The following is a 13036-nucleotide window of genomic DNA, read 5'->3' on the forward strand; positions in this document are numbered from 1 at the left end:
AAATGCTTTCAAAAACTGACCATGCTCCATCATTAAAGAATTCAGGCTTTTATCTCCAGCTTCCTACTGGAAGTTTGATTAAGGACTTCACTACTCTCTGCCTGTTCTTTCTATCCATCAGCCTGGCCACAATGGGGCCGTAAAAAAACCTTTTTACAAAATTGCTTTCAGTTTAGTGGATACCATCAAGTACTTGTTACTCCCATCACTAAACCTCTCACGTCTCCTGTGCACAAACTGAAAGGGCTTTTTAGCTCAATATCGGAGAAGATTAGGTCCATGCCCCATTCCTACCATTCTCCTGATTAGAAATAATCTCCTAAATGCAGCTGAAATACACATCCATCTAAACTTCTGCCAAAATTGTCCACAAATTTATCAGTAACTTTCTCTTCTGATGGTTATCCTTTACAATCCTGTCTTCCTTCTTGCCCTTCTCATTCTACATTTTGCAAACTTCTGCAGGCACATTCCATTTGGCTCCCCTTACAAAAAGTAACTTATTTTAAACTTAGAATCATCTTTTCACTTGCCATGCTTGCCTTCACATTTCTTCCACTACTGTTTTCAGTGGTACTCCTTATTTCACACTTGGTATGTTTTCATGTTCAAAAATATATTTAAAAATATTTATACCTGCTTATTATTCTTATTTTATACATCATACCATCACTGACTATTTTGGCAACAGCAGAACTACTTAACATCTTTATTATCAGATGGCAGTCACAGCCTGCATTCCTATACTGCACACCTTTTCCCAATTATTTTCCCCTCTCTACACCCTCTCTTCTGTGTTCCCCTATGGCTTTCACATATCCAGCTTTATCCCACATTTCCTGTATCTTTCCTACATTTGTTTCACTGCAATTCAATGTCATTCTCACCTCCCTAATGCTGGTCTCAGTTTGATCCTACTAAAAACCATATGCAAACAGTGAAGTGCTGACAGCTTTGATACAAATCAATGCCACAGATCGCTGATAGCACAATCACACACTTTAAGGAACTGTAGGTTCTGCCTTCCCGGGCATGTACGTTTGGGCTATTGCACAGTATTTAACATAAAACTAGCTCTGGACAGCTGACTCTTGCTTAGTTTTCAGACTGCTGCCTGTTAGTGCTTATTTGCACATCAATCCTCCCTCAAGCAGGTATTGGATGCTGGTTCGTGCAATCTCTCCCAGAGCTATCTAGAAGCAGGCAACAGTTACACAACAACCTAACAAATCTACTACTAGAGTTCTCCTGGAGACAGGCACAAGGACCAATTCCAGCAAAGGGATGGTCAGGCTCTTTATGTCACCTCTAAAATAGAGAGAAATAGTCCAGTAAAGGACAATTCAGATCAGGAGTTTAAGAGGTGCCTTTAATTAGCATCCAGAGGAGAATCTTCTTTCTGCACAGGCTATAAATGAAACTAAATTGCCCTGCCTCTCCAGGCACAAGCTAGAGGGAAGGCTCCTGCCAGTGCTTTTTGTATAGCAGAGCAATGTGTTGGCACTGAACTACTCTCAAGGTGACACAGATGGCCCTGCATGTCTGCAGAGCATTCAGACTATATTGCCAAGGGGGAAACAGCAAAGTCCAACTAAAGAGAAAACATTAGTGCTTAATGAATCATTTTCCAGTATGAAAATCCTTCCTTTTATTTTAGGCTACAAGGGATTCAAACCAATGCCAAATGGCTCAGTCTCCTCATTTTATTTATTAGCAGTGCATGTTCGAGACGTAACTGTTTTCTCTTATGTGAGCAGTTTACAATTACATGGTAGTTATATAACAAAGACACTTTGCCCTTTAAAATGCCAGACTTCTTTAGCAATGCTTTAAAGAGGGGAACATCTAAAATAGAATAACCTTCCAACAAAATACTGAAAACCTTATTTTGATGTAGAGAATGAGAACTGCTCATGACAAGTATAAGGAGGCATCTAGGAAAAGCTAAGAAAGATAGCAGCAATATCAGGATGACTTGCAGTCAAACCCACCAAATGGGTAATACTTACATGCAACAAAGAAAAAAAAGCAGCAGATTTTTCACATATAAGTACATTTCTCTTATATAAAAAGTACTTAGTTTGCAGTGCTTGCCTTCCCTTTGTAATTGTAATGAACCTCCAAAATGGCCTGTTCTAGTGCTGAGAACAGACTAAGAGGGCACTTGCTCATTTCTATGTTCCACATACTAGAAGTGGCAAACAAAACCTAAGGCTGGCTCTTTTCAGCATCTTCCAGGACTGAAGAAAAAGGTTTCTTGAAAAGAACCACACAGTGAAGGAGCTAATAAGGTGAATTAGTACCTGTGATCGCCCTTCGGATCTCTCGTGCTGCTTCCTCCCGCATCTCAATTGAGGCTTGTTCACTATACCAGGCTGCATGTGGGGTACAGATCAGGTTTGGTGCATCCTTCAAGGGGCCCTGACTAAAGCTAAATGAAGATTTAAAACAAGATCAAATGACAAAAAATATTGGGGAGGGAGGGGGAAGGGGACGGGGGGAAATCCAGATGGATTTGCACATACACAGATTAATTTCTATAACAGAAAAGAATTGCATTTCTATTCCTTTTTGGGTTTATGAAGTTCATTTTATACACTATTTATGGTATAAATAAGCAACAATCACCTTTTATAGACTCAAAGGGTAGAACCTAAGTATAGCAGCAACATTAGCTTCTGTCCAATGCACTTACTGTAACTACAGCCACTGCCACTCCAGTTCTGGGGCAGAAATGCATAAAGCAAAACCCAAATCAATTCAGAATGCCATTCCATTTGTCCAGTTCATCACAATTTTACTTCTACTGCATTAGCCAACAAAGCTCTGCTCTGTCAGTGTGACATTTAGTCATTTAAAGAAAAAATATATTCCAATTATTTCCCAATCAGAAGTGTGTCCATCAGCAGCCTCAATGGTTTATTTGATAATTCAGCTATTTTTTTTCTGGATTTTTTAGCTATTTTTATTTTCCCATTCCTTTACAGAAACTCTACAGAAAGAAGGAAATTTACTTTACAGACTGATTTTCAGGGAAAGCAATGAATCTGTGCTAAAGTGTTATCGCAGATACAGAGTAAAGAAACTGAAAATAATGGAAACTTGCTCCTCCTATTTATTTCCTGTTTCAATAATCACACAGTCAACTGTAACAACAGGACAACAAATATTTTAAGACAAAAGCATGCTTTGAGTTGGTCATAATTCATAAAATGAGAGATTTCATCTGTAGCTCAATAAACATCAAAATATCTGGCAAAACTCTTGACTAAGGAGTTGCATGCTGCGATCAGATAGACATGCAGCACTGAAGCCAAAGGAAATTGTGGCTGTAATCCTGCAACTGAATCTCTGCAGATGGCATCTCCAGGCAGTAAATGGGGCTTCCTAGAGGTGCAAGGGGCTGCTTGTGCAGATCCCACATCAGAACCGGGAAGAATGTATGCAGCTGGAAGTCCCTCGAGCTGTTAGACTCTGGCTTTGCACAGCACTACTGCATTGTAATGACTACATTTAGGAGTAAATGAATGCAGGGTATGCATAAATAAAATTAAATATTTGTGATGTGGCATTGTGCCTCAGTAGATATAAAAATTCTGACTGAAAGGATACTATCCTGTTTTTTCAAAGCTTCTATTCCTCTCCACAAGCTGGTATGAGAGATACTGTCCTCTCTCCAGTCTTTACAACCTGTCCTGAATCTGTTCTTCAAAAACTTATGTGGATTGTTCCAGCTAAAATTAACATTTCTCCCTGACCAGACTGCAAAAGGTTTGTCACATACAAGCACTAAGCTACAGCAATCTCTTCTCAAGACTCAAGGACATATGAAAGGCTTCTTTCCGATTAGGAATGCTGATATCGCAATACCAATGTCACTTAGGGGAGTGGTACATTTCTGCCTAAAACACTGGACTTCTCAGTGTCATTCAAAAACTCAGGCTTGTGCTACCAGCCCTGCTACTGACAGCAGAGCTACTACTCTCCTGATATAGGGTAAAATAAAACCAAACCTGCACTCTGACAGCCTCTCTTAATTTTTTCTGCCACCTATTACATTTATGGCTTTCCTGCAGAGGCAATCTGGACAAAAGTATGTCTTTTCCTTCAGAATGGTGTCATAAAGCAGTTATTTCTCACACCATATCTCAACTCTTTGCCTTTGAGAGACTCTGTTCAGACATCAACATTAGTTGCCTCCAGAGTCAGATCAATGACGAAGGTTCACTCCCCTCAAAGCCATGGCCAAAGCCATGCCCAGGACTCGAACCCAAGTCCATGCTATTTTTACTAAATAAACCCACTAGATTTTGGTGTTCTTTTAGGAATTAAATCTTGTAACTTTTTCCACTTCTGACCACATACACAAGCTCCATCTACATTTGCATTAGTCCAGTGCTGCACAGATTCATGTTGCTTTCCTAAGGAGTAGTTAGCTACCGAATGAACGGAAAACTCAGTTTACTTGTTGCTGTTGATTGTATCATGCACTAAGACTTAAAAATAAGAAAGTGAACAAAATAAAAAGAAAAGAAAAGGAAAAGCACCTGAATGGTTCTGACTCATGTACATCTAAGGCTGCCCCTCGTATCCTTCCTTCCTTCAGGGCCTGTGCAAGTGCTTTTTCGTCTACTAACCCACCTCGAGCTGTGTTGACCAGGAAAGCCCCTTGTCTCATCTAGGGAAAGTTAAAAACAAGAATGATGAAATAAAAATAAATGAAATAAAATCGTTGTGGCATTATTTTTTACTCAAAAAGAAGCATCCATTACAACAAAGGCTATTCAGCTGGTTTAAACTGTAACAGTTGTCTTCCCTTTCCATTGGAAAGTACCACAAAATGTGATGCTTCTAATATAAAATGCTATTTCACAGCACTTAATAACCTTTTGTTTCTCATAAGTAGTGTCTTTTAATAGAAGCGTTGTTTCAGATATTGTGCAGTAACATGATCAAAAGATACAACTGTGCATATGAAAGTGACAGATCATTTTACGCCTTTTTATTTCACTGTGAAATTGCATGAGACAGAAACTACAGCACATTCTTAAACAAATTCATATCTTGTGGCTTTCAACTTTCACACAAATAAAAGCCTACATGAATTTTTCAGAAAAATCAATGCTTTTGGATTTCAAACACTTTTCCCTTCAGTTGCCAAAACACAGTCAATATATGTATTATTTATTTTTGTTACTTCAGCTTCCTCCTCCCCTGTGAGACTTTTCAAATAAAGGTCTAAAGAATTCTTCTATTATTCAATTAAAAGGCATGAAAATGAATTTTGTTGAGAACGCTGTGTGCCCAGGAGAGAAGCTGTGCTGTGCATTGTGCAGATTAGCATTGTAGATGACACTGTGTGGGGAGAGCTGCAAGAATTTACACCATAATATATCCACAACTTGAAAACAAAGCGGCGGTTTAAATAAGAGATGGTACGGAAAATAACAAACTACTACATCCTGGTTTCAGCCACCCCAATACTTCACCTTTTACCAGATGTCTCAAACACAGCTTCTGATCTCAGAAGCACTTTTGTGCATGAAGGTAAACATATGAAGAGCAGGAACCATGGTGAAGATGAATGATAAAAATGTCATTTTGTACTGACTCTGTCTCTCACCGTAAGAATAAGAAAACCCCAACTCTTTTGCACCAACTCAAGTACTTCAAGCCTACACAACAAACTAATCCTTACGTAAAGGATCTTTATGCTGAAGGACTGATTCAAAATGCCAAATTCATGAACAAGGAGGTTTGGATGAAAGTCAGACAGGAGGATTATGTTACAGATCACAGGGAATATTAAACAATTAACATGCTTATGCTTGCAGTAAGGTTGCAAGAAAAAAAACCATCACATTTTACCAGTCAACTCTAGGTTTAATGTGGCCCTGCATGTCTCCATTTACAGACTCCTGGGCCTACCGGAGAACCACCCATGGGTCTGTACAGCAAAACCAAACTCCACTTATGGGAGCAGAACTAAAGGATGCTTTTCTCAGTTTCATGAAATTAACTTGGGAATTACAACAGTAAAGAAAAATGAGGGCATGATCTTCAGTTGGTCTAGTAACAAGACTTTCCTTATGGGAACCATCATGGCATCTCCATTGCAGGGGTGAGCTCTGAGAACTGTATTAAAACCAGCACAGGGGACTCACCAAAGAGACAATCGCACCCACCGTGCAGACACACCACACAGGCTCCTGGGAGCTCATATACCCTTTCCTATTTCTGTGCAAAGTATCTCGGTGAATTTGTATGCCCCCTGAAGGACTTGAAAATTTTAATTAAAATGAATGCTGCAAAAAAGTTTGTCCCATCTGTTCAACAACCTTGCTTGAGCCTCCAATTTAGGACTATTTACAAAACTCAAACTAGTACTAAGACAATTTCAAATCAAACAGAACATGGCTGCATAAACACATTCTAGTGGGAATGAATTATGTGACTCATGATAAAACAGTCAGGGTGGATGCAGCTGGAGATGATCCTTAACAATGGGTGGAAGCCTGAAAGAGCTTCACAGCTAGAACTGCTGATGGCTGTTAAATTCACCCACACTAAACCTGCACAGCTGCTTTAAAGATGTATTGTGTTTAAATTGCAGTGTCTTTCTCAAACCCGTAAAACTAAAGATGATCTCAGCTTCTCTTAAGAGCACCTGATTACCATAGGTTCAATAAACACAAGCCTGAAACACTTCTCTGAGTTACTCTGGGACTACAAGGACAAGCAGGATGGCTAGGCAGAATGTTGACTAATTCACAAGAAATGCTACTGAAAGCGAAGACAGACACCAAATTTTCAAACCCAGTTTATGTCATTTTAGATTCATAACAAATTTCAGGGTAAGACTGCAGTTGAAATGAGCTGCACCACACTTCTCTGTACATTGTTTTAAAACTGGTTATTACATGAGCATGCAATGTTGGATAAAAGTGGCATGCAATGCTCTCTAGAAATTTGAGGCCAACTCTAACATCTGCCAGCCTAAATCATAATCAGAAGACCTGCTCTAGAAAAACTCAGCAGCCAAAGGTGTTACGATTTATTTAATGGGTTTCACATCAGCTTTTACTATACCGACTGCTTCATCCAAACTATTATCCAAAGCAAGAATTATTGTCTAGCTTTAATCCTTGCTTTGATCATGAAGGATAACAAATAGCATGATAAATGCTTACAATATCCTTTCCAGTACAGAGTTTATCATAGGCACTTCATTTCAGATGGTATTATTCAGTTTTAACATGTCTGCCCTTGTTTGTTTCTCTGATTAATGCACTAAGCCTTCTCCAAAGCTTGACACATTTACCCACCTCCACTCAAAAATTTCCTGTGACAAACTGGCCCCAGTTTCACATCTGCTGTACAATGAGTGACAACTGCTCAGTGGTCCTACTGAATTCAGTGTGATTCTCTTTGGGTCTAGATGTCTGCTTGCAAAGATATATAACCATGTAATAACCATTCACTGTACCTGAGCACACAACAAAAGACTATGTTCTGGGCAGGATGACAGAGCTCTGTTCTCTTAAGGGTTTCATTTTAAGCTTCTTAATTTTTTTCGAGTTTTAAATCCCAACTCCTGATTTTATGTTGGGATGGATTTTCAAAATCTCTAAACTCTCAAATCAAGAGATTTGAGGCAAATTGACAAATTGTCAATTTTCTGCCATGATCCTAAATGTCTGTGGAACATGTTCAGTAAGTATTTCAGTTTTAAAGTTCAAGAATAGTAGGTGCAAACTATTCCTCAGAAGGCAAGCAATGACTTTACTGCAAAAGTCCTACTGTCATTGTTACCAACACGTACAAACACTATAAAGAACAGGAAAATCAACTATTATATCTTAACTGTCTCCATTTGCACATCTCACTGAGGTCAGTCAGAAGCCAGATATTTCATGAAAAAGCTTACTGTCAAATGAGTCAATAACAGAGCAACTGCTACACCTAGATTTTGCAATTATTTTGATATTACCTAAAACTTTAGGGAGAGGTTAGTACTAACTCCAAGAAACATTATTTTTCCCAATAACACGAAGCTGTAAATGAGCTCCATCCATGAAGGGCTGTGTGAGCATCGGGACTGAGCACAGGGGGGAGCCATTTAGTCACAATCTTTAAATTGCATCCAAAGAACTCAAACTGAGGAACAAGAGTGAAAGGCAGAATTGCTACCTGGAATTAGACATGTAAAGGAAGTAGCTACTATAAGACATAGAAAAAGCGCTTTTAGATAAATACCACTTTATTAAACCCGAGCAACATTAAGAAAAGCAAATTATTTCCACAAATGCAATGTTACTGAGCCACGTAAAACCAGCAATACATAAGCCATCAGCTACCTCCTAGTCCATTATAAACCTGTTTGATCTTAAAGACACAAAAGAGAAAGAAATTTCTTTCAAACGAGAATCTGCCTATTTACACAAATAAACGCTATACAGAGTTGGCAACCAGCACCCGTGTGGGGGGTGCCCACAGAGATCATTACCTGCTTTATGGTGAAGTCATTAATAAGATGATGATTGTGTTCATTCAAGTTGCAGTGCAGGGTAACACAGTCACTGTGGAACAGCAGGTCCTGTAAAGTGCTCACCCGCTGCAGTCCCAGAGCACGCTCCATGCCATCTGAGAGGTATGGGTCATAGAAAATCACACTGAAGCCAAAGGCTTTGGCACGTAGTGCTACTGCTTGCCCAACACGCCCTAGAACAAGATGAACACGCAATGAGAACAGATGTGAAGCAGCTGCTGTAAGGTAGCCTCCTCCTTCCTGATGGGAGAGCTTGTATCAAACCATAGTGCTTTGTACAGCAACTGAGAGAGCATAAAAAGGAGATGGCTCCCATCCCACTCAAAATCAGCACTAAGATCAGAAATGGTACATCTGGACTGTTTCACACTGTCTTGTTTGAAACAAAGCAGGAGGTTTGCACTTTTTGTAACCAGATATCTGAAATGCCAGAAGATGTCACGTAATCTGCAATAATCTGTGTAATACAAGGCTTGCCTGCTGGGCCTGTTTATGGCAAAACACCACTGCCTGAGAACACAACCTGCCAAGGACTTGTTCTTACCCATGTCAAACCAGCTGGCTTTAATAAAATGCTCTAAAATTAATCCTCAAAAATGGATGCAACGAAAGATAATTTGTTTACTCTGAAGCACAACCATTCTCAATGCATGGAATCTCCTTTCTGCCGAGGTGGGGTTTTTTTATATTTTGAGTAACATACTTCCAGCATAAAAATGCCTACAAGAATCCTGTCATCTAAGGCTTTAATAATTTTCTTACCCATCTATCTAAACGATAAACAAATAAAATCCATCACATGCCACCTGGTTAAGAGCACAGTCCCACTTGGTATTCACATTGACCTTTGCTCTCCTGTTCCACTTTCCTTACTGTTGTATTTCAGAATTCTGCCCAAAATTGCTGTATGGGCATGACTCCATGCCACACGCATCAGGAGGAGTCTATTTTCCTTTGACACACTACCAGTAAAACACAGAGAAAAGTGAGTGAGGTACATCCAGTAAGTTAAGGCTATTTTGAAGAACGAGAACTAATGTACGTTTCAAGTTAGAAGACTATGCACTAAATACTCACATTAGAGTATTACGAGTGTTGGATAAAGATGCTTCAAAAGCATTACCTGACACAGTAATGATGTCTCACTTGAAAAAAAAGAGTCAACAAAGTTCTCTTTTGTAACATCTGAGTTTGTTAAAAAAAGCATCAAATTAACCTGGGGAAATCCCATCTCTTTCCAATCGTGCTGGAAGGGATTTCCCTCTGCTTTTCAGTTTCTCTTTGAACATATTTAACAAGCCACAGAAAGAAAGTTTTTTTGTTGATCATTTAACCTGAACACAGCAATTCTGCAGTACTTAGTGAGAGATGTGCTTGGAATGCTACATAGAATGCCAATCTGACAGGGGCTGTCTGCTTTTCTTTGGGGACACCAAGTTAAAATACTCCTCAAAAATCTTTTATTTCAATACTTGCACACGTTTGTTTGCATTTCAAGCTGTTTTTATAGATTTGAATTAGACAATTTTCAGCGCTAACACTGTATTATTTTCAAATTTTGGCTCACAGCTTAAGGAATCAGTCACACAACTACAAACACTTCTTTATGTTTTTTAACAAAGCATATAGCTGTTACTCCAGCTCCATTCATTTTCATATGCAACATTCTGTCATCTGTTTTTTTTTTACCCTCTTTACAACATTAATACCTGAGGGGATTCACAACACTGAAATCTCTTAAAACAGACTCTCCAGTTAAAACTACACTCTCCATTCATCACAACCAGGCTAATAAACCAAAGCCCTCTTCAATGGGCACGAAAGTTTCCTTCGGAAACACTTGGGAATCATCTCTGTATTTCTAACCAGAACTGTCCTATTAGGGTTATTTTAGGGGATAAAACTCTTCTGCAATTGACAATTCATATTTTGTCTTAGTCATTACACAAAGATGGACACACAATTTGCCAATTCCATTTTAAACTACAATCTCACAATGAAGAACAATCACAAACCTATGACTTTTTTTTTTTCCTTTCCTGAAAACTTTTATTATATAAGACTCTCCTGGGCATGGGGGGTGGCTCAAAGCCTACCTCAGCACATCAAGAACAGAACAACACACAAAGCATCCCACCTTCAGGACAACTCTACTCTTAAGAGCACATAAAATTGATATGAATATTCATGGATGCTTCCAGAAAGGCAAATTCCGAGGTTCAAAACATCAAATTAACTTCTTGGTCTGTAATGTGGAAAGAATGCAGAAAATGCATGTTGTATACCATTGCAATAAAAAAAGCAGAATGCAACACGAGCCTAATTTAGAAATTAGAGATTTATACAAAGGTCTAGTGAGGTCCATGCATCATTCCAGAAGAGAGACTCAAAAACATTCACATCTCCTGTTACGGTCTGACCCATGCACTCCCCACAAGTCTTCCAACTCCCTGCCAAGTGTCCCAATTTGTAGGTGTCTCTGACCTTGACCCTGCCAATGACCTGATCAGAGTGTGACAGCACAGCAGCTGCAGTTGTCAATGACCCCTGCTCAGCCCTTGGGCAATGAATACTCATCCCATGCTAGTATCACCAAGTTTTACAAAATGACCTTGATACTGTGGAAATGGTGATGACCTGCCTGAAGACTTCTATAGAAAGAAAAAGTGCTTTCACTTAACAGCTCTTTCCTGCCTATGCAACAGCAATGCAGAATATGGGTCGTCATTCCTCCTCCCTGGAGGGCTCTGAAATGTGAAGAATGCCGCACATGAAGAGAAGAGAGCGGACTGCTCAGAGTGTAACATACATTGCACAGTAATACCACCCAACTCTTAAGCCTTGATATTGTCTGATAATGCAGATTAGTAATTTGGCCAACATCTAGGTAGGACCATGGGACTGTTGAGAGAACAGAACAGGTGAAGAAAGACAAACTGAGTGATGACATTCACTATGATGTGGAGACAAATTTATTCGGAAAAATGGACTGCTCAGAGTGTAACATACATTGCACAGTAATACCACCCAACTCTTAAGCCTTGATATTGTCTGATAATGCAGATTAGTAATTTGGCCAACATCTAGGTAGGACCATGGGACTGTTGAGAGAACAGAACAGGTGAAGAAAGACAAACTGAGTGATGACATTCACTATGATGTGGAGACAAATTTATTCGGAAAAATTTCACCTCTCTTGAGTGAGGAAATGCATTAGCTGTTAGTCATCAGCATTTGTCACTGAGAAGGAAGGGGAAGGGAGTATGACTTCACTACCTTCACTGCTGTAAAATTATCATTAGAGCAGAACCAGGTCCATCCACCTATGCATCCAAGTACTTACATGCTGCTGCTCATAAATATTCTTCCTTCAAAAAAGAAAACCCTGTCTACAGACGTAAGGTGAAAAGGTAGCTTTCTTTTTCTTTTTAAATGCTTACTATCCACACTTGTGATGCATCACTTGAAATATAGGACACTGGGTAGTAATAAAGATTAAGAGTGACAAAGACAGCTGCTTAATGATATAATATTATTATTTATGTAAGTCTCAAAGAATCACACACTTCATAAAGACAAAAAGAAACACAGGCTGTGCCCTAAGGAGCTCAGGGGCTAACCAAACAACACAACAATGATGGACGGGATCCAACAAGCACAAGAAGGAGGCATTATGCTATTGAGTCTCTGCTTATCTTCAACCTCAATACAAGCAGATGATGAGAGATGGGGTTAACTTTAAAGCAAGAGCACAGAGTAATAGGATTAAGCAGGATAGACCAAGTGTCAAAGCAGGAATATGCATGAGAAGAGGCAAAGAAAAGAGTGGGTGATGGAAAGAAGGCAAGTGAGTCATGCAACTTGGCTAGACCAGTGGATAAGGAAGTGAGTAGCTGAAATTTTGGAGAGAAAGACATAGTCATTCCCTAGCACAGAGATAGGCAAGGGCTAGGGTGTTTCTCTTTGGCAGAGCAAGAGAAAAGCCCAGGAACAGATGCGAAGAAGGTCTGAGTTAGTTGTTGCTGCAGCAAAGTGATAAATTTAACCAACCCACTGCTGAAGAGACCACAAGTTTAAGACAAGAATAGCTGTGGGTGAGAGGATATGATCTCAGACACACGTTAACGAGGAAGGACAGAAACTGTGACACGACACAGAACTAGAGAAGAGGACTTAGAGATTATAATAATTGTTTGTGTGTACTACATTCACTTCATAGCATCTGAGTAGATCATCACTTCTGACACTGACATATCAAAATAATAAAGTAGTAAATTGAAACTAAACTCCAGATATGGGAAGAGGCCACTACTAAAGAAACATAACCTAAGGGTTTTTTGAAGGTGGCTGTAAATACACATTTTACTCTGAAACTAGAGACAGGTAGCCTCTTGCAGCAACCTGTACTAGAAAAAGATGTGCATCTGTCCTGTGTTGCAGTGTGGGGGTAGCCAATGGTATGTATTCTATTGCCACCTCCACAAGCTG

The 13036-nt window shown here is 39.4% G+C and overlaps 1 protein-coding gene across 2 annotated transcripts in view; it reads right to left on the reverse strand.

Annotated features, from left to right (window-relative positions):
- CTBP1 (C-terminal binding protein 1) overlaps nucleotides 1–13036 on the reverse strand; it is a 39068-nt gene that overhangs the window by 8015 nt on the left and 18017 nt on the right. For both annotated transcript variants that reach the window (XM_009078823.1, XM_009078824.1), the window contains exons 4-6: nucleotides 8507–8721; nucleotides 4548–4678; nucleotides 2304–2431 (exon numbers count right to left, since the gene is read on the reverse strand). In XM_009078823.1, the coding sequence (XP_009077071.1) occupies nucleotides 2304–2431; nucleotides 4548–4678; nucleotides 8507–8721 (474 nt within the window). The remainder of the gene's footprint in view (nucleotides 1–2303; nucleotides 2432–4547; nucleotides 4679–8506; nucleotides 8722–13036) is intronic.

This window comes from Acanthisitta chloris, unplaced genomic scaffold, assembly GCF_000695815.1.
Source record: "Acanthisitta chloris isolate BGI_N310 unplaced genomic scaffold, ASM69581v1 scaffold10147, whole genome shotgun sequence".
Classification (NCBI taxonomy): domain Eukaryota; kingdom Metazoa; phylum Chordata; class Aves; order Passeriformes; family Acanthisittidae; genus Acanthisitta; species Acanthisitta chloris.